At 37.2% G+C, this 22,746-nt stretch overlaps 1 protein-coding gene across 1 annotated transcript in view; it reads left to right on the forward strand.

Moving 5' to 3' along the window:
* Nucleotides 1–1,073: 1,073 nt before the first annotated feature.
* Nucleotides 1,074–22,746, forward strand: part of LOC128530713 (phosphatidylethanolamine-binding protein 4) — a 100,454-nt gene continuing 78,781 nt past the window's right edge. Inside the window, exons 1-3 of the mRNA XM_053504783.1 lie at nt 1,074–1,138; nt 1,298–1,435; nt 1,881–2,007. Coding sequence (XP_053360758.1) covers nt 1,098–1,138; nt 1,298–1,435; nt 1,881–2,007 — 306 coding nt within the window. The 5' untranslated portion in view covers nt 1,074–1,097. The remainder of the gene's footprint in view (nt 1,139–1,297; nt 1,436–1,880; nt 2,008–22,746) is intronic.

Below are 22,746 nucleotides of genomic sequence, written 5' to 3' on the forward strand. Positions count from 1 at the left end.
CAGCGTTCAATAAGCACTTTATTAACAGTTAAGTTAGTCTGCCAGGACAGAGGTGTTTGCTTTTTGCATAACTTAAAAGCATGCTTATCTTACTAATGTGCCTGAGTATTGAAAGTATTTGCAATCAGTAAAAAATTGTCCATTATTTATCCTTTAATAATATGGATAGCAGTACCATGCATAAAATCATGCAGATGCATGTTAACAGTTTCCGTAAGTCTTCACATCAAACATTAGAAGGGGGAGAAAATTATAATCCCTGTAACTTTATCAGTGGGATTTGGTGTCAAACGGGCTAGTTTTCATGGTGTTCCTGAAAAAGTCTAAGGATCCACCATGACCAGATGACACATCAGTGAATGAATGTATTAATATACACACTTTTCTTGCACAATATACACATTACTGCTTTATCCTGTATACAAGGTCGCAGGGGAGATTTAGGCTAGACGAGATACACCCTGGATGGGGTGCCAAGCCACTGCAGGGCACACACACTATGGGCAATTTGGGAACACCAATTAGCCTAAACTGCATGCCTTTGAAACCAGAAGGCAACCAGATGCAAACTTCCATTTTATGTGGACCTGCACCACATCCAATTACGCAAGGCAGGCCAAACACCTACCACTGAGCCATCAGTGTCCTGAATGCACAGACTAAAATATGCAATTGTTTCGTCTTTGCCTTTGTTCAAGACTCATTTTGTTTTCTATTTAAAAGATAAGGCATGAGCTGGTTCAAGGTTGGGTTCATTGCAGGTATTATAATACAGCATAGTATGCAATAGTTTGCTTGGAGAAAGAACATTGTACTTAGTGTAATAGAATTTACGGTTCGATGCCAGTGATCCCTGCAAACACAACACATGGGTAAGCGTGCCAGGTAAACAAATGAATGTAATATGATAGATATATTTAAATACAAAATTAAAGTACACGGACGTTACAACTGCAAATCCGTGTCAACATAATAACTTTGGGCTTGACTTGTTTAATGACGCTAGAACATACTAGTGTGTCCAACTGGGCAGGCTTAGTTTCCCAAATTAACTTTGTTATTTGATATATGTATATATATAAGGCCACTGTGATCAAATGTTATTTAGCCTGACTGCTGCAGTTAAGACAGTTTCCAGGTAAAACTGAGGGGGTAAAGCGATAAATACTGGTTTTAGTGGCATATTTAGGTTATTTTAAAACCTAAATGAATTGAGAATTGACTTCGTGCTTAAATATAGTCAGAAACGCATTATTTAATAGCTAATTATGTGTGTTTTCTTCTCTCCCTCCGTCAGAAACTTCGAGATGTTTTCGCTTTTTCGCGCGCTTTTGCTCGTGGTGGTCGCGTGTCTCCAGCGCACGTGCCAGCAGCAACCGTCGGAGCCGTCAATCGGCGAACTCCTGACGAACGATGACCAACGGCGTTTTTGCAGGTACGAGTGAAAAAATAAAACGACATATTTCAACATTCAGAGTGAGTATTTTGACGTTCTCGATATTAAGATGACGGTAAGCTGTTCACAAGAATGAGGTGGGGTAAAATAAATAAATTAATAAAAATAAATAAATAAAGTAGGCTTGTGGGCTTTGAATGTGTGGGATTCCCTCAGATTTTCTGAGTCATGGATGCTAAGCAGTTAGCATGTCCCACTCAAAAAGCCCACTCACCACACTGCTCAGCTTGACTGAACAGCCTAACTTTCAAATTGCACACAGCCAGAATGTCCTTTGGCATACATACTGTACATACTTTGATAAAATAAGCTTTTAAGACAGGGAGTTTTATGCATATGGTGTCAGCTTTTAATAATCAGAAACATGGACAGTTCAGTGTTCAAGTCTTTATTTCATATGTGTATGTGTGTATATGTTTTTTAGTGGAGGGTTAGAGTTAAGTTATCCAGATTTGGACGTTCATTCCTGCTTGATCATCCCTAAGAAGTTCAGAAAGAAGATCACTCAAGAATGGAGACCTCCACAGGTTTGGCTGGCCACGGCGGACGAGGTAAGTGGATTGAAAAAACACAAAAATATGTTTTATGTTGAAATATTTAATGAGATTATCGAGGAGTTGAAATATACCTTACATGAAATGTTTCGAACAGAGGGGTTTGAAACACCTGGCAAAGTTAGAACGCTGTTTAAAATGAACAATTCCAACAAACTTAAACTCTAAATACTCAGTACATTTTGTCGCTCAATACAAAGTCACTCAAAATACTGGTTTTGGTGTTTTTATTGCTCAACGTTGTATTTATGATTAAATGCAACTGGAATTGGCGGAGGTGCAAATGTTGGAACTGTGACGAGCGAGAATGCAATGCTGCTACACATTGCAGCTATGACACGTTATGTCAGAGTCGCGGCTTGGTCCGTTATCGCTCGACAATACAACATCACGGTGTTGATAATAATATTAGTGTTTATAAAAGATAAAGATTTGGAAACTGATATGTTTGACTGAACGTGAAGCAAAGGAGGATTTGAGCGAGCAGGATAAGCTCAAGTGCTAATGCGCCGCCGCATCGATCTCTTTGTAATGATAATGTTATGGTAATTGGTAACGCAGGAAAGTAAGAATATTTTTCAACGTTAAAAAACTCAGCATTTTTTTTTTTTAAATATTCAGTTCCATTACAGAATAAACCTTTAGTGTTATTTATGTATTTATTATAATCAGCATTTTATGACTTCTTTTTCCGATTACAATCATTTAGAAATATAATACAATTTGCATAACCTGATCATTTGACCACTTTATTCTCATCATTTGACCACTTTATCCTCTTTATGATAAAGTATCTTTATCATATTTCTTTATGTAGACTTTGTCTTAAGCAATTTTTTAAGCATGTTTTGACCAGAAGGTGGCACAAGTACACTACTATATAGGAGACAGAGGCACGCATACCTACAGAGAAATGTACAAGAGCGAGCACAAAATTTTATTAAGCGTCACAGTGTCTTTTTGAGTGCTGTGAATTTTATTTTACTTCATTTGAATTCAAGCTATATCTAAAATTAAGAGTACTTTATCCTGCTTGTCAATTCTCATAGATTTTATTTTCTGAGGTTATATGAAGACCCTCTACAATATTTAACACTTAAATGAAAAGTTTATATCATGTTTAGAAATAATAATTCAGGCTACAGGTTAATGGCCATAAAGTCATTTAAACAAATATAATAATATAAGATGACCCTTTTATATCAGAGTGACAGTGACAGTACACTTAATGGAAAAGGCCACTGGATGTGAAAAGATGGGCACTTGCTTTTTTTTTTGCTCCAAGCTTACATCTAGTTAAATGTAGTTGTGTGACTTCATGTGCCAGTAGAAACGAGAAATATCTTTCACTAGAATTTATGATCCTGTTGAGTATTTGACAAGACCTGGAATGTAAAGTTAATTACAAGTTATATCCAAGCATTTGAATTTAAATAATTTAAGATCCTAACCCATATGTGGGATACCTTATGTCTTTTCTTTATGCTTGCTCCCTTTTTGTGTTAGAAATAGTTGTTAACGCTCTTGAATGCTGTATATCTGACACTATTGTATACATGGGCAGTGAGAGAGGTTTAAAGTCAGGATTTGGGAGCAGGTCACAACTTTTTAATGCTTTATATAGCTTTTTTAATTTGTTGTTGGTATTATTAAGCTTAGAACATGCAAAAGAAGAGGCTCAATGTAAATCTTTCAGTTGACAGGCAGTCAAGGTCAAGGTGATGCATCTGTGCTAAATCCATGTTTATTATTTAAACTGCAGTTTTTATAAAGAGTTAAACTTTTAATGTTCTATATTCGAATTTGAATTAATTGGGTGACATTGTAAATTAATTTTAAGCTAAGATATAGAATTTCCTATATATTTTTTTACCATAGCAATATAAAATGTGAAATCTTTATTCTGGACATTTTCAGTGCGGATTTTATTTAACCAAAAATCTTCAAACTTGTCATCCTATACAGGGCACACAGACACCCATAGATTGAAAAGGTTATGCAGCACAAAGACATTTTTCAGAAGGCCGGGGTCGATCAGATCCCGTCTCTGTTTAACCTTTGCTCTAAATTGAACTACAAAAGTCATGAAAGCTCTAATTGAAAATTTGTAGTCATAGTCAATTTGTGTCTGGGAAAGTCCACCCTTAGAATGACCAACATTCCATATTTCGGAAAATCAAACTATTCTTTGAATTTTCCTCTTTAAGTTGTGCTTTCTGATTGAAATTATAATTATGCATCTATTTTATCATAAAACTGTAGGTGTCTAGTTTCTCTTTCATGTTTGTGTATATTGAAAGAAGGTGAAAATACTAAACCGCCATGATGCACTGACAGACACCATATAACTAGATAAATCACTAACACTAACACTTGCCGTGTTGGATCACTTGAGTCACGGCAACGTGCCGGTGTCATGGTAGAATCGCTGCAGTAAACTAAATATAAAATAGGATCAAGGCTAGAGGAGAACAGCAGCAAAGTACCGTACAGTATTTATAAATTGAAAACCAAAATTGAAAGCCACTTCAGTTTTAGGAGCTAGTTTATAAATTCCGTAGCTAAGCAGTCTGGCTTGAAGGTGATCTATCGCCCCAATGTCTCCCTAACCTCAATTGATGTATGGTCGTATTATCTGTTATGCTGTCCTACATGATTCTCTTTTATTGCTGGACTTGGTGTCAGACAGCAAAACGAATTACACGTGCGATTAAATCAATACCAACTTTATTTACTGGGCTTTGAAACGCAATTCTCCCCTACTGTTTTTTTCCCTCTTTCTCTGACTCTTATGAAAACATACGGTAGCTGTAGGTCTGCTGTGAAAATGCGACTCAGCATGAGCCTGTCGCTGGTCTGCGGTAGGTCTTCCCTCTCGTTTCGTGTTTTTTTTTTTTTTTTTTGTCTCTGTTGTTCCTCATCTCTTTCACTCGGCTGCCCTCTCGACCTTTTCAATTGGCAGCTGATCACTGCGGAAACGAGAGGCCAAGCGGCAGTGCGGCAGGCACTTGCTGTCACTTTGCCCCCGTGGTGACACCCACCTCATTACCCCGCTGAAAGCATGCTGGGTAATTGAAACAGAGCGGAATGGGCAGTGGTCCAGCATGTCCGCCTCTCAATGGGCTTTCATTACCCAAAACAAAAGCAAAGGGGCATGCTAAACAACAGATTTCTATCTCAGCCCTTGAAGTAATGACTAAACCCTCCACATGATGTGAACTTGGTTTTCACTTTTTTTTTCTTTTTTTTACTCCAAGCACTCATATGTTATCGCAGCGCATTTAGAAATGATAATAGTGCCATCAAGGTAATGAGTTTCTCTTTACATTTTATATTACGCCCCATTATTGTATATTGCTTCTGTTGATGTTTTATGATGGTTACAGAATACAATTACATTAATTACAAGCTCTGTGAGCTCAGAAATTTTTTAATCAACTGATTGGTGTTTAGATCTATTTGCTTATTATTATCTCAACACATTCACTACTCTTATTTTAATTTTTTCTTTTCAGTTTGAACTGTGCTAGTTAAGGGGTTGGCGCAGGAATTTTTGGGTCACATTTTGTTGTTTGGATGCTTCTTTATACAACTTTACTCTTCATTTGAATTCTTAAACATCTCTGACAATTGACTCAAATTTGGACTTTCTAAGAATCAGTCTGAGTGACTTTTCATTACCTGAATAACGTCTGGAACCTTCTGAAGAACAGCAAGAATAGCAACAGAGTCGAATTTAGGAATTCATTGAATGTGTATCCAAAAATAATGTTAAAGTGGAAGAGTTACCATGGGTTTTGGAGTAGAGTTCTGCTTGAGACCGAAGGCCTGTGCCATTTATTGCTTGTCTACAAGTAAATATTTTATTGTGCTTAGGATTGTGTTCATTTTAAAGGTTTTACACACAGCTACAGTAGCAGCTTTGTTCTCAGTCTCTGTGCCCCTTTTCTGCTGCAGCAGTTTTAAACTTGTGTACTCATCTCAGGTACACTAGTGGAGGTTTTGGTTTTACCTTGTCTGGGATAGTTGATTCCTGTGTGAAGAATTTTTCACACAGCCAAGTCCTGCCCTTAAAACGTCAATCAGCTCTCAACCCTGCAGTGTTACTAGCAAAGAATGCTGTCATGTTTAAAAAAAACGTTCTCGTCAGACAATAGTTTTAACCAAAGTCTGATTCCTACAATTGTGCTAAAACAACAGACTTGTGCAAAACAACATTCTGACCAAATGGCTAAGTTTGCATTATTTACATGACCCAAAGGTATTCCTACTGTTATTAAACATCTGATAATCTCCATGTTGGATTACCAAAAAACTGCCAAAGACTAGCAAAACTAGATACTGCTGGACTAGTTGTTTTAACTAAATAACAGAGCAGCAAGGCAACTACAAAATCTCAAACATTTAGTAGTTAATTTTGTGAAGAAATAAGGAAGCTGGAAAACAACAGCTGGCCAAGAACTTGGCCTGACCAGCTTTATAATGAATGTTCAAAAAGAAAATTAGTAATTAGTGCTTGTGAAATTTGCCAGGAGGTAAAATGGGTCCCATAGAGAGCAAAAAGCTTATTGTAGAATACACCAGGAAATGTTCGTAATGATATCGTATTAAGCAAAGAGAAGACGTAACAGAGTAATGTCCAGGTTTATTGACTTTAACATCACTAAAAAGGTCCAAGTTTACAGAAATAGATCAACAAGACGTTCCAGCCATAAAAGAAAAAACGAAACAACAGAAATGACAGAGGAAAATTTGTATTGCATTTAATAACAATTGTAAAACACATGGATAGTTTTATATTTTCCTCAAGGAGCAATACTCATTCCATCGATATACCTCAAAAGCTAATTTCTCAAAGAGAGGCGCATTTTAATCCAAGTGTCGTAACGTATTTATCACACGCCAACATGTAAAACGTAGTCATTCGCCAAAATTTATTCTTCTCTCCATCACACTATCACACATCTTTTCTTTTATTTCCAACTTCTGAAACGCCTTTTCTAGAAAAAAAAAATAAAACAAAACAAAAACTATTCCAGGTTTGATCATATGCCAAGAAAAAAAAAGCTAACAAAACAACGTTAAATGAAGTGTGTGTAATTCTTAGCAGACATGGTAATGTATTAAATCCTTGTTAAAATCTCTTGGTTTGTCTCTAGCAATGATACCACATGTTCTCAGTTTGGGGAACAGATAATTGGCAGCATACTGTGTACCAACACTTGTGGTGTTCCACTTGTGCCATGTTTCAAATCCTCAAATATCTTTGACGCACGGCGATAATAAAAGTGACTTTTGTCAGTTGGCTGTTTTTCACAGTGAATCAGACACTCTGATCTGACATAACCAGTGGAATTAAAGAATTTATGTTGTTCTCTCTCTCTCTCTCTTTCTCTGTTGCTTTTCGTTACTACTGTATATAAGCATTACTAGTGCAGTACTACGCTGTTTATTGTAGGAGCTGTAAATAAAACAAAACATCAAAAAGAACCTATGAAATGGACAGGAAGGAGATTATGGCATTCCCAGTGCGTTTTATCTTTGGGTCAAGTGACTTATCTTCAGCAAAGAGTGTAATGAAATGAAGTCAAGAAATAGGAAACACAATATACACTTTTTTTTCCCGCCTTATAACTGAGATCATGCTCGCAATTATTTAAAGCAAATACTGTGATAGAGACGGTATATTTTCTTAGCACTCGTTTGCAAATTATTGAATTACCACATATTCAGCCAAAAGGCTATTAAATATAATACAATAACCAATTATTTATTAAGATAAACAATCTTAATAAACAAGCTCTTTGTGTAATGCGTCACTGCCATGTTATGGGATGAAACAACACATGAAATAGGCAACTCAGTGGGGCATATTCTTTTGTTTCATACAGTCAGCGTTGATTTGGTAATCAAGATTTTAACATTCAGTACATTTTTATTTATTTCTTGTCACAGGAAGATCTTGTGTTTTTTTAAAAAACACTTTCTGACATAATTTCTCCCATTTTCACCTTTTTTTTCTGTAGAATTGTCAAGTCACCGCACTTGTGAGGTTCATGATGTCATGCAGTACAACATATATTGTCATTTGTTAGAGTATATATGGAGGACTAGCGATGCTCTGTTTTATGCAAATACTGTAGAATCAGCACTGTTTTTGTAATTATTATATATATATATATATATATATATATATTATATATTATAGTTTAACAATACACTGTATCTTTCAATACGAGAAGATCTTGTTTGCTATGTCTGTGTATGGTAATACAGTCAAAAGAATCAAGAGATGCCCCAGGAGTTTTAAAGAAACATGGGTTTTCCCAAGAACAGCCTTTTTGTATATTAACACTCCTATTGTATATTAAGCATCAAGCAAGTCTTTGTGTTTGGTCTGGTGTTTGGGTGTGCTGTGTCATAACACTAATGGCGCTGAATCTTTACTGGGTAACAAGGATATATATGCACACACACACTGATCAGCTATAACATTAGGGCCACCTGTCTAATATTGAGTAGGTCCCCTCTTTGGCATTCAAACAGTAATGCACTGTGTGTACAGACACCTTTTTATTGGGGCCGTCATTAACCTTTTTCTCAATTTGAGCCAGTTTTCATTTCTTGGATTACTTTTGGTATGTCCTGAACACTGCAGCCACAAGAGTTGCTGTTTTGGAGTTCCTCTGACCCAGTTGTCTAGCCATTACAATTTGGCCCTTTTCACAGTAACAACATTTTTCTCGATACAATAGTGGTTGGGAATGTGTAGGACCCAATGAACCAAGGATCAAATTGTAATGCCTAGATTACTGGATCAGAGCACGTCAAAACTGTAGGTGTTGTGAGATGTTTCTGGTCTGCATGGGGCAGAACCTTGCAAAAGTGATCAAAGGCAGAAAACCAGGGGTCAGGGTCATGGGTGGCCAAGGCTTACAGTATGTGGCATAATCTGCATCACAGAATATCAGTGAATATTATTGTCCTCGTCTATAGAAAGCAACCATAATGTGTAATTCAATAAAAATTAGACAATGAATTGTTACATGCTTCAGTTTATTTAGTTATTTGTGTAAAAAGGAAAATACATGATTTTACAATGAATGTAAATGCGTATATAGATAGATAGATAGATAGATGGATAGATAGATAGAAAAATCAACATATAGAATGAGAAAAGCAGAACATAAAACATTTACTGAACATATAAATACTCAAAAATATACCACAGAGTCACACAGATTCTTCCAGTAGGCTACATGTCAAAGCCTCTAGAACCTTTGGCTATATTTCAGATGAAATATAATGTTTAAAATATGCTTATGAGCTTACAGCTTTTCTGGAGAATGCAGCTCAGAACACAGAAATAGAACTGGATCAGATGGCCAGCACAAACATTTGCATCCATTAACATGTTAATACATCCCACCTCACCATATAGCGCAGAGAGAGGCTGGTTCAGCTTCATCACAGGCCTTTCAAGTTTGAGGACTATGAGCCATAACTGGCGCCAAAGTCAGTGTCCTGAACGTTGCGAACAGACTTGGAGTCGGTACGATGTGGAAGTGTTACTGCTGGCACAACTTCATTTCAGTTTGAAAGCTTCATTCAAACATGACATTTTAAAGTCTCAGAAGTTTAGAAGCGTTTCAAGTTTTTCTCTAATCTCTCATCCTCACTGGTTTTACTGGGTCATTTACTGGGTGCCTTCGACTGAAATCATGTTAACTTTATTTGGTGCCAGTCCCCGCAGGCTGTCGAAAGTCTTCTTTGGCTTACTCGACTTTGAAGACCTCTGTCAGGACTACTGTTATTTTATTTGCTTTTTAGGGTTCTTAAGAGATGAGTTATTACAGTGATTGGAGCTGCCAGGATGTGATCTCCTGAGCAAGCTTGCTGCGATGGTATTAACTGCTACCTCTGTATCTTTTCTTATTGAAGATTTGTTTTCTCTTCTCTCCTATGACTCTCTCTCTCTCTCTCTCTCTCTCTGTGAATGATTTTATACGCTCTGCTTAAACCTGCGTGGGGGCGTTGAGAGAGAGAGGATTTGAATGTGAGCCCCCCTCCCTTTTTTTCTGTTTTACTGAATCTCTGCATTTCCTTTTTTCTTCCCTCACTGCCTGTGATTACGACACGGGCGGCATCTTCATCACTAAGCCTGGCAGTGCCCACGGCTGCTAGTCGTCTCTGTGCACTGCTGCCCACTCACCCACGCTACTTTGGCACTGGTGCGGCGTACTATCTGCCATCCGAAGGTGGGGTTCCTTTCCGGAAGACCCTGCGTGTCTTTCCCAGGGAAAACCCACACGTCCACCCATGCAGGATTTCTGAAGGGTCTTTCACTGCTGGGCCACAATTTAAGGAAAAACAACTTTATTCAGTAAGATTCAGTGGTGTCCAAGGCTTATTTTATAATGAAATGCAGTTCTTTCACATTTTCAGTTTGAATAATCGATCTAGTTCTACTACCTGTTGAGAGTGCAGTTGAATTTGTGTTGTGTTTAAATACAAAGTGAAAAAATAACCTGCTAACGCTTTGAGCAGCGGTTTTTGATATGAGCTCAGGGTTGAGTTCTCAAAGTACAAAGTCCACGTTTTTTCTTTAATCAGAGGTTTGGAATTTTAATTAACTTTTCTCAAAAGCAGCATTAGCTCCAGCTTCATTTCTCCCTAAAGAGACTGATACAGCAGTGCTTTAGTTTTTTAGCATAATGCATGTTCAGAGTAACCTTATCTCTAATGCAGCATTATTGTGCACATTTTTATTGCATCCTTCAAGTACATTTCTTATTAATTGTATAGACTGCGATGCAAATTTTCTCCCAGCATACAGTATTTCTGATATATCCCTGAAGACAGTCAGCGGTAAAGCTTCATGTACTAGTAACATTTGAGCTTTGACCTCCATCACAGATTCCTGCTTTCCATTTCTCTTTCCATGTAGCTCTGACCTCTTCCATGTGCTCTTTTTTGCCTTCTTCATTTTGCCCCTACTCTTTTCCCTTACCTCTTCACTTGCGTTCCTGGCTGTTTTTATTTTTTTCCCCCTGCAGTTGCCCAGGGCTTCTGTTTTCTGTACGTTCTCATGTTTTTTTGTTTCTGTAGAACATGTCCTTTAGCTATGAAATGTCAGGGGTACTACAGTGGAATGTTCATTTTATTATATTTACTAAAAGACGTAAATACAGTAGTAGAATATGAAAGATGATCCGTAAAATGGAGTTTTAACAAACCGATGAGTGTAAGTGGGTAATTGCAAGCTGTACAGTATGTATACTGTATATGTTATAATAATGATAAAAGACCATTTGGACAGAGATGCAAGTTTTTTATTTTTTGCTTCTCTTCACCGTCACAATAAATTTGTGGACTTTCAGGGGAAATTCATGGTGTTTAACAATATTATTGCATTAAATGTGTAGGAATGACAGCCATTTTGTCAACCCCCCCTTTGATGGCTAGTTGAGTGGCTTGAGTCCTTGTATAATGTATAATTCGTACATTCGGCAGTGCTGTTGCTTGAATGTTTTGGGGTTTGCACAGGGTTATGACCCTGCTCCTACTGAAATTATGTTTAGTAAGCACTGTCATGTTGTACCTCTTTGTTTGGGCAGGGGGAGGGAGATTTTGAATCTTGCCTCTGGTCTGTGTGTGCTTGGTGGGTTTTGTCTGGGTACTTTAGTTTTTTCATGCATTTCAAAGTCATGCATTGTGGGCTGATTGTTAATTGTTTTGTTCAGCAGGAGATTGGGGTCCTCAGCAACATATATTTCTTTTAAGTTGGTGGCATGGACCTATATGTCATAGGTCATTGTAGCCAACCACTGGATAACAATAATAGTTTTAGATAGAGAAATATATAGCAGCTGTTTCTTGCTGAACTCACCAGCAATACTGTATGTTTAAATCTATTGTTTTTGCTGTAGTATAGCCTGGCTTTTATTTCAACATGGATAAAATTTTAATTATTTTTTTTTACAAACAACGCCTTACTGTTGCTGGAAAACAACATCCAATTTCTGTAAGTTTCAAAATGTCTAACAAATCAAGACAAGATTTACAGCACTGTGTTTGAAGACATTATCTGGGGATATCTGAGGAGTCATTTGTAAGAATCGCGGAGGTTGTCTGTGATCTTAATCTCGTGCGAATCAGCCAATTTGTAAAGTAAAAATCCCCCCACACAAATGACCTACCATATTTGGCCGAACACTGAGGTCTTGCGATAATATTAGTCCTGTGCAAATCAGCATGCGATTTGGCCAGGGTTTGCTGGAGTCGTATATCTGGTTTTTTTTTTCAAGGTTTTTGTTTCCTGTGCGTCTTTTTATCCATCTCCCGCAAAGAATGGAGGCTGCGTTGGAGTGCTTTGAAAGTATTTTGGGTGCTCAGTCATATCACTGTACACCATACACCATACAACAATACAACGTGCAGAAAGGGAAAGCTGAAGACCATCAGAAGAGCGAAAGCATAAAGAATTATTAGATAGAGAAGGATGACACTTGTCGATTTTTAGATGGATGACATCATATCCGGAGATGAGTCAGTAAATTCGAGTGAAACCGCAGCCTTTGCTTATCCCTTTGGTGGGGTGACCAGATAATGTGTGAATAGTGTGAATAGGGCTATTGGCTTTAAAAAGGTGTTTTAATGCTTAGAGTCCCGCTGCTAACTAAATCATTACACAGGTGAAATTTCTGAAGCTCCAGGTACATTACTGTAAATTGCTTTCTTGCAAAGTGATGTTTGTCATTCTTTTAGTACAATTAGGGGTAAACATCTCTTCGGTTGATGGTTATTTTCTGAAAAAAAAAATTCTGTTTCTTGCCTTTAGCTAACAAAATTTTATAAATGGTGTTCCTGATCTGCATGAGAAACATAATCTCTGCTATGTTGTTGAGTTCTACTACAGTGCTTGGTTCAGTCCTCTGAGTTCACTTCTGGACCGCAAAAAATCGCTTTTGCCATCTTCCCCTGTTTTTTAGCTAAATTTATTTTATACTACTCTTTTAAATACAGGATCCAGAATGTTCTCCTGTTAGATTTTCCTGGTCTCTTTGCTGCAATCTCTATTATTTAGTAGTTGTTGTTTTTTTTAGTTCAGTTTGTCACGTTAAGACTAAATAAAGCAGGTCATTCTTATACCTTTGGCTGGTCTTCCTGTAATGGGGGCTGTGCTTAGAGTGTTTCAATACAATGCACAACAGTTGGTCTTAAAACATCATTTATTAGCGTCTGTGACAGACACATCTGTTCATTAAAGTATGTTTTGACATGCCCTTAAGATTAGTGTGGGGGTGTGCAAAATGAGATAATGTGGTGAGACAGAGAAAAAGAAAAAATGAAAATAGTAAGAATGTAAGACACATAAAAAAAAAACATGAACGAAATTTGTTTCGGCGTTAATCTCATGAAAAAGGAGACTTCTCGTCTTCCTGTGCACTTCGAGTGTAGGGTATTTCGAAGTTCACAGAGGCAATAATCAATTCAGTCAGGAATATGCCTTTGCTACCGAGGATGTCAGGATAAACATACAGAAATTAAATTTCTATTTATATGAAGCCTGGAAACCGTCAAGCATTTGTTGGAGAATTGCTTCCGTGCAGAGCATCGGGAGCCAGGCTCAAGCAGCCTAAGTAATTAACACTTGCGTTAACTGGAGATGATGGATCATATCTGGCAGAACTGTCGCAGAAATGAGGACAAAATGTCACCCGGCTTCAAGCTGTTTAGGGGGATTTGCCCAATCATATTCAAAATACTTTTCTTTCCTGTATGGATGAGTTAGGTCTTAAATATGCTGCTGTTTGGAAAATGAATTAGATAATCATGAAGTTGTCCTTAATCTACCATTGAGTGACATGTTTGAGGTTTTACAACACTTGTTCAGTACTGTACATACAGTAACTACACACCTTTGTTTTAAAGGAGCGCCAAAAATGGGAATATCACTTACAGAAGTTGTTCAGTAAAACTTATGTAAGCTTTTTAAATTTGCATTTACTGTATTAACTGTTTATGTAAGCAGGTCAGTGTGATGAGATAAGGATTTTTAATCTCATCTTCTCTAATTAGCTTAAAGTAATCGTTAATGTACTTTTATACTGAATATGTTGTTTAGGTTTAGACCAAGTGTGTTGTTCCCCCCCTCGGGGAAGTGAGATAAGTTTACGCTACTTCAAAGCAAACTCGGCTCTGAATCAAGAAGAAGTTCAACTCTGAATCAAAACCAAAAGACAGAAAGCAAACCAAACATGCTGTGTATTTTTTGTGGACGTACTGTAAACTGACTCTTGAGCTGCAACCCTACCCAATGACGGAGCTGTAACAGTGAAGAAGGCACTATAACATAGATATCACACATGCTAGTTGCCATTCACCTTATTTTTACATGAATTAATTTTTTGTGTGTTTTGTTTTCTCTCCGCCGAGCAGAACAAACCCTTTTTTTTCCAGTAGAGCCTCCTTCTACCTATCTATTTTCAGCCCACATGTTCTGGCCATAATCTGATTCTCACACGATTCAGTCTATCTTTTATTGATTTGACTAAAAAGATGCGCAACTCTTCTTTTTGCCTCACAGTACATTAGCAGGCATCCTACCTTGCAAGATTTCACAGTACTAGTACAGCTGGTATCAGTATGCAGGATGTCTGTAAATCCTAGGATGTAGCTCGTTCATGAAAAAAACTCTGCTCATGCAGTGGGTACTGTATGTGAGAATACTGTAGGTCTGAATTGTGAACGTTCTTATCCAGACCATGACTACACTGGACAAAAGACACAGCCAAAGCTCCAAGGCTCAAATGAAGCATCACCACAGTTGGTTTTGTTCAGAAGGCAACATTTTACTCATATCTACCAAACAGAGGGAATTAGAAACACAGGATAAATTAATTACAATATCAGACACTGAATTCGAGAAGGAATCCACAGTGTAATGCGAAGCGTAACCAGAAAACAGACATTAAGTGCTCCAGCAGATGGATGAGCAGTGCACCAGAATAGATTCTAATATTTATCGAAGTTTACCTCCTCGACAGCTGTTGTTAAGTTCAGAATTATTTTTTTTGTTTGTTTTGTTTAGTTTTTTTGTGCACAGCATCTCTCCTCCTCTCATAATCCTCTTTCCAGAAGTGTGCTCCACATCATTTGAATTCTTTCTAAGGCCGCACAATTATTTAAATTTTAAACCTTGAACCCGATTTTGGCTTCCCACAATTAAACAAACACTGACTGATATTGTAAATGTGTGCTGAGCCAAAAGAATGCAAAGCAAAAGTATGGTGCTAGAATAATTCCCAAAATCAGTATGTGCAAATTAAATACACCTGTAAGAATTTACAAGAGCTGCATGCAATTCAATTTAACAGGCATGTACTGTACAGTACATGTTACTTTTTGAAATGGTATCACCAGCACTCATTTGCTCAACTTGACTGCTTTCTGTGCAGTATGCAGCAAGAGTGTGGCGTCACAGTACTACTGAAAATCATGGATGTGAAAAAAAAAGTTTGTCCGCGCATTTGTTGCAGTACTCCTCAAGCGCATGTGCGTGTCTCAAAACATGGATCAGAAAAAGCAGCACATGCATCTGATATTTTTGCTTAGCGTGCACTCTTCAAGTTGTGTTTGGAGGCGGGGACAGTGGATAATATCTCTGGTCCATTGATTGATCGGTATGCACCATAGACATCAATACCTAGATACTACAAGACTGGCCAAGACAGGATTGATCATACTGTATATGATCACGTGTTATGGTTAGTTTAGGTTGTTTTTGTGACCAAATAATAATAATAATAAGTGCATTTTTGGGCTCTACATTTAGAACTGCCACATTTACTTTAGGTAAAAAAAAAATGTGTAAAAATTTACACATTTTAAAAGTACAGTCGGCTGCAGAAATTTCCGTTCCTAGAACATCTGTGCATTGTGGAAAAACTTGCATTTTGGTTGAAGACAAAAAATGCCTATAAATGCCAATTTTATAGCTTAAACCTTAAATATGCTCCCATATATAGGCCCCGAAAACACTTGATTTTAATTTTAAACTCAGCTTAATACATTTTTACCCTTAAAAAAAAAGAACAATTATTAGTTAGGTTCTAAGGAAAGATCCGCAAATTCTGAACAGCAACTTCGCAGGGGTTGACTGTAATGACAACTTGTTTAACATGTCATATTAGAAAACCCGAACGTGCAGTTTAATTTCTGAAGGCTCCTCCCGTCGTTCACTGTTCAAAACTGTGTTTCACTGCAGGGCATATGTGACCGTCAGTATGCCCTTCTTATTTTTATTTATGGCAGTTGGGATTTGCTGCATTTACAGCCTCTCACAGTAGCAGAATAAACAGGTGTGGTAGTGCGAGAAGGAACTGTTCGCTGTACGAACGGTGTTGTTCTCCCAGAATGGGCAAATATGGTTGTCAAATATATGTCAGTATACTTGTGGGAATCACTGAATGTTATTTATTTCACCCAGTGGTGGTGTTAATGTTGTGGCTCATTGGTGTATCAACATGTCGTGTTTTTTTTCCCCTTTTTTTCTCAATAAATGAACGGAATGAAAATCTAATTGGTGTTGGTCAGACAGTATATTTTTAAGAATGAGGAAAAATTCAGTTTTTGCTATCTTATAATAATGCAGAGTGAGAAACAACAGGTTGTTTAAAATATCGAACTTGTCCTTTTTCATGTCTACTATACTGTATGTGCATGTGATTACTTCCTGTTCTGTGGCTAACTCTAATCTTGCCTAGCTTTGTTTCTTGAAGGGAATGCATTGCATGATAAGAGACAGAGCAGTCATCCTGTGCTCGGCATTCCTCTGTATCGGAAGCACGGGAAATGTTAAAGCATCGCGTCTTAATCCGTTTACGAGGTTTTGTTTCATTTCTCCCTTCCAATTTTTCACACTTTCAGATTTTTCCGCAGTGGCATCTGTGCGTCTCTAAGGATTTTTTTTTTTTTCAAACCAACAGTCAGCAGTAAGTCATATACAAGTTGGCTAAATAAGTGTTTAGACCAATTAAGGAAACTTTATTTAATGGTCTACAAGTTATTTAAAGCTGGATGCCTCAAATTTTTTTTCTTTACATCAGAGTTTCAAACAGCAAGAAATTATAGTGACTTTTAGATTAAGATTTCAATTTACAAACTATAAGTGTAATCAGTTTGGAAACAGGATGGCAAAAGTACAGTTTTCTTGACGCAAGTTTAGATAGACAACCAAGCCTAATTCAGGAAAGGAAGTGTGACCCATGTCTGCCGGTAGCTTCTTTGTTGTCCTAAGGGCTGGCTTTAAAAGAAAATCATAAGAAAGAAGTAGGACGGTTTTACATCCAAGAAGCTTAAAATCCAAAATCTTAAATAAGCCCAATTTCTCTCAGCCAATCAAGCAGCATTTTTTTTTTTTTTTTGTGTGTGTCGATTATCCTGAGCTGACTCACGAACATCCACCCCTCCCTTCTCTAAAATAAAAAACACTAGAGGTTTATGTACCGTTCCCAAAAAAAAAAAATCTATCTCGACATTTATCCACTTTAATCTTCTTAACATATTAGAGTCATTTGCATTACCCCGAAGTGACTGAGATGCTTTTCTGTTTCTCTTCCCCCACAAAACACAAGGACTCGCAACATCATGTGGACTTTTTTCGCGTCTGTAAAAGGAAGACAAGTGGGCAGAAGTTAGCTTGCTTTACTATACATAGCTTCCTGCCTACCCTGCTGAGCTGGTTGTTACTTTTTATTGTCTTAAAAGCTCCACTTTAACTGTTGCTCTGTTTTTTTACTTTTTTATTTATTTCTTATATCAATAATGTTTCTCTAGATGCCTGAACATCGTAAAAAGTTACCAGTAAGTCTTGATTTTGCTTTAAATAGATGTATGACAGATAACATATTAACAAATTAAATCACAGTAAGCAGATGAATGAAGTCGATAAATGCAGAGAAAGTGGATATAATTTTTAGGGTTGCTAGTGAATTTGTAGGGAGTGAATAGATGGAAGTCTTTAGTTGGTTATCGTATCGCCCTGTAGGAATTTCCCCAAAGGGAAGCAAAGGGTCAGGGAACAGGTTAGTTTCCAGAGGTTCCTCCACAACACGTCTACCGCTTCTGTGACTTTTTTGGTCAGATCACAATTACTGTATCACTTAGGGTGAGGGTTTGGATTCCTTAATGCAACCCATTGCACTTATTGACATGCTATTAGTCATATTTAACCCAAGGCCAACAGATGAGTAGCCTGACACTTAAGCATGTAAGCAGATTTTGTGTCAGGCTATTAGTTTTTTAATCTATAGTTGTTTAATGGAGAAGTAGGTTTAAGGTAGTAGTTTTTTTCCTTTTTTTTTTTTTTTTTTCAAAAATGAGGTGCATATAAGTACATTATCATTAGGTCTTGGTTTAGATGTTTTGTAGATAAAGTCAGAGAGGCCAGATTTAAGTGGTTTGAACATTCAGAGGAGAGATTGTATATATATATTGTAAGAAGGATGCTAAGATTGGAACTGCCTGTCTTAAGGTAGACCAAAGAGGAGATTTATTGATGCAGTGAGAGAGGACGTGAAGTTAGTTGGTAAGAGAAGAGGATGCAGGGAATAGGGTAGGGTTTAATGGAGGCGAATGATTCGCTGTGGCGACCCCTGAAAGGAAACAGCCGAAAGACAAGAAAGAAGAAAATAGGTCTTGGGCAAATTTTCCGTGAAGTTTGTCACCCTAAGCGTCCCACTGAGCAAAATTACAGTAAGTTGGTATCTTTTAACGTTACAGCATATTTACTCCAAATTAAACTGTTTTTCTTTCTGGGAACTACGTGTATGGCTAACCCGGGAACTAGCCATGTGGATAACAAGAGATAGCCATACTGCTATTTCCAGCCAGGGAAAATTTTTTACTTTGTTTAAAGCGCTGCTAAATCCTTACCTACCCTTTTTAGCTTTTAAAAGTAAATGGTTTCTTCTTAAGCTCTAAAAAGGCCATTAGATTGAACTTTTACGGTTCAACTTTTATATCTCCAAACAGATTAAATAAGGGGAAAAAAATCACTTGGGAGAGGGGTTTTGTATAAAGCAGCTATGAACCTGCTGAACCCACTGCCAGTGTCCTCCACTTTCTGTACAGGTTACCGGTGGTTTATTAAAACATCACTTCTCATTTACTTATCTAGCTAGAAGATATTACTCTCTAAAAAGGAAAAAAAGGGAAATATATATATATACAGTATATGACCTTTAACATAATATTTTGTGAAATATTGTGCCCCTCCTTCTACCCATATATGAAGAGTATAACAAAGTAAAAACATTGAGAACTAAACACTGTACAAACATTTGTCAGATCACTCAAGATATTGTTAAGATCCCTATCACTGTGAGAAACTGTGTTTGTTTGTCAGTACGCCCTTCTTATTCTTTTTTACAACAGCTGGCATGCATTGTATTTACTGCCTCTCAGTACATCGCTTTCGCGGTAGCACAAAAATCAGGTATAGAAGTAGTCTCACGACAGGGAACTCTCTGCTAATATTTAATTGATTAGGATGGCATGGTTCTCCTGGACAGGGTGGGCAAAATATACTTGAGCGACTGTCAGTAAAATTGGGTGGCCCATCTAAATATATTTTAGGTGTGGGAAACACTGAGCATTCAGCTTCAGGATGCAAGCGAGTCACATTTACTCTAAGCTTCAGTCCTGATGCAAAACCAGCTGTAAAGTTGTGGCTCGTTCAGGAAGGTGTCCGATGTGAAATGCCACCTACAACTTTGAACAAAACTGCATGAACATTTTCACTGTAAATGAAGTTTCTTTTAAATAAAAGTGAAAGTGCAGTGTTTTTCTTAACAGCCAACAACAGAGTATATCTTGCTTTTTATTTTTTTGCCATGCTGTACATGTCTTATGCTTGACTCACAACCGAACTCTGCTATAGCATAATGCTATGCTATGGTCTTTCCTGGGCGGAGCTGAGCCCTTAGCCAGAGGAGGGTCTCCAACAAATTACCACCCTTTTTTCCCCTTAAACAATATTAATCCTAGCGAATCTGAAAAACAGATTTAAAAAAATAACATTAAATAAGAAAGAATGAAGAGAATATTAGACTGTTCGAATTGATCAAAAAGTAATTGTTACATAATTGGGCCCTTTTAAAGAGCAAACCTACTTCTTATTGGCTTTCTCGAGCATTTTCTTTCGGTGTATGTTTGTGATTGAATTTGTAGTGCACTTCACATTGATACCACCTGCTGCACTACACACATCTGACTAACAGAACATGACATACAGTACAATGATCAGGAACATTCAGGAAGTAGTGAGCAAAATAAGTTTGAACATATATACTAATGGGCAAAAGTATGTGACTATATACTGTACACCACGGCTCCTGGGATTACTTGCAAATTCTTTTGTTTTTGTTTTAGTGATCTATTTTCTACATTCTACAACAATACTGGGGATTTCAAAACTATGAAATAAGACATATGGAATTAGGTAATTATGTCAGTTGTTATTTTAAATGGTTATTTTCCTGCCTTTCTGAAATAGTTCTTGTAAAAACAGTGTTGTGTCAAGTGCATTTGCAAAACCCATTAAGCACCATGATGAAACTCTCATGAAGACCTTCCCAGGAAAGCAAGACCAAAACGTTACCTCTGCTGCAGAGGAGAAGTTAATTTACCAGCCTCAGAAATCACCAATTAACAAGCAGCAACTTAGATTATACACTGACCTCTCTGATTCTTGTAGCTGAATAAACACACAGGAACACATTACTAAATCTAATGGAAAGCCTTTTTAGAAAAGTGGAGTGTATTATAACAGCGAAGAGGGACTAAAGCTGATATAAGAAGCTTTTCTGGAATCTAAAAATGTTGTTTGTATAGTGCTGCAACATCATATCAGGAATTATATCATGTGTAATGTACAGTAGCTTTGTTATAGCTGAAACATGGCCAGTGACGTGTTGACAGAACAACCATGTTAGAGACATGTTACTGACTAGCTTGCTATAAATGATAACTTTATTATTTTGTTTTGCTGCTAGTCTTTATCCAAGTCAGTGTCTGTGTAGCCAAAACATTAGGAAAAGTGTGTTTATTGCATTATGAAAAATCACAGGACAGCTAATATGACTAACACAAAAATGCAAGTAAAGAAAATTGAGATTACCTTTTTTTTTTTAAGTGAGCCCCAGTTGTGTCACATTTATACATTTGATGATTTTTTTAATGGCCTATGGCCAGTGGAATAACTGAAATAAAATATGGCATCCTAAAATTATTCTCCAGAGAAAGCCCATGATTGTTGTATTTTAGTTAAATTCACTGTCTGTTCACAGCTTTTTCACTTAATGTACATAGTTTTAACCTTTTGTATGAAACACAATGATGCCTAGTGATGAAATGGTGAGAGACTGCAGAAATATGTTTATCATCTCTTTAGGGCATATAGTACAGACGATGAAACGACACTGTCCAAACATCGTAACTGCCCAAAGTGCACACTGCTAGTTCAAGTTACTGTCTAGTGCAGAATTGTTGTGTCTTTTCTTTTCCCTTATTTTGTATCCCTGTCTGTTTGTGTGTGTGTGTGTGTGTGTGTGTGTGTGTGTGTGTGTGTGTGTGTGTGTGAGAAACATTTTGTTATTTGCTGAATTGTACTGCCCTAAGGACCGTTCTAGCAGTGTGTTGAGTCAAGCTGAAAACCTTGTTTAAAAGAGAGAGAGAGAGAGAGAGAGAGAGAGAAAAGATACTTGTATCTAATGACAAATTAATGACACATGCCTGTATACAGTATGTACACGTATATATGAAATTTATGATTGTGAGTGTCTTTTCATGTCTTTTGAGACACAGAAGTAAGTGCGTTAATTATCCCATCCATTTTAAACAAGTGAACCTTGAGTTTTGATTGGTTTCTGTGCAGCTGTTCATCAGTAGCTAGTGTAAATCACTAAGCAGAAAATTATGACAACGGGCACCAGACACACATCTTTTATAAGGACAGGTAATGGACACTTCTTTACTTTACCGTTCTGTCACATACATTAGATGCGGCAGAGTAAGTGCATTGCGTAGAAGTCAGTACAGTGAAACCTCGGATTTCGAGTAACGCGGTTTCCGAGAGTTCCGCAAGACGAGCAAAGATTTTTAATAAATTTTTCCTTGGAAACCGTCTTGGTTTACGAGTACCGAGTATCATGTAGCATGCATGTGCTTCTTGTTTTAAAGCTGAACCAATGGTTTTTCTCTCTCTTGCACTGCAGAATTGTGGGTAATTGTCTCCCCTGCTGGGTCTTAATGTGCGGCTTACTCTGGTTTAATTAACATCTGTGCACGCGCGTACTGTTAACTATAATACTGTGACCACGTGTGTGTGTGTGTGTAAAACATATTTTATTTTGTGTTTGTATGCGTGTGTGTACAGCGCACGTGTAAAGCAAAAGCAAGTCTTGTTAAAGATGTTAAAGATCCATTTTCTCTCCCTCTCTGTATCAGTCTGCACTTTGTCATTGGACACCGTGCCCCTTCACACACACACACACACACGCACACACACACACCGTTTTCGATTATTTTTACTTATTTTAGGTAAAGTGGAGGATAATTTGTTTTATTTTTTCTTTATATTTTGTAATAATCATTTTTATTTATAAATTTTTTTGAGTTTCTATTATTTCTTATGGGAAAATTACGAGTATTTTGAAATACGAGCCCGCTTCC

Source organism: Clarias gariepinus, chromosome 9 (assembly GCF_024256425.1).
Source record: "Clarias gariepinus isolate MV-2021 ecotype Netherlands chromosome 9, CGAR_prim_01v2, whole genome shotgun sequence".
NCBI lineage: Eukaryota > Metazoa > Chordata > Actinopteri > Siluriformes > Clariidae > Clarias > Clarias gariepinus.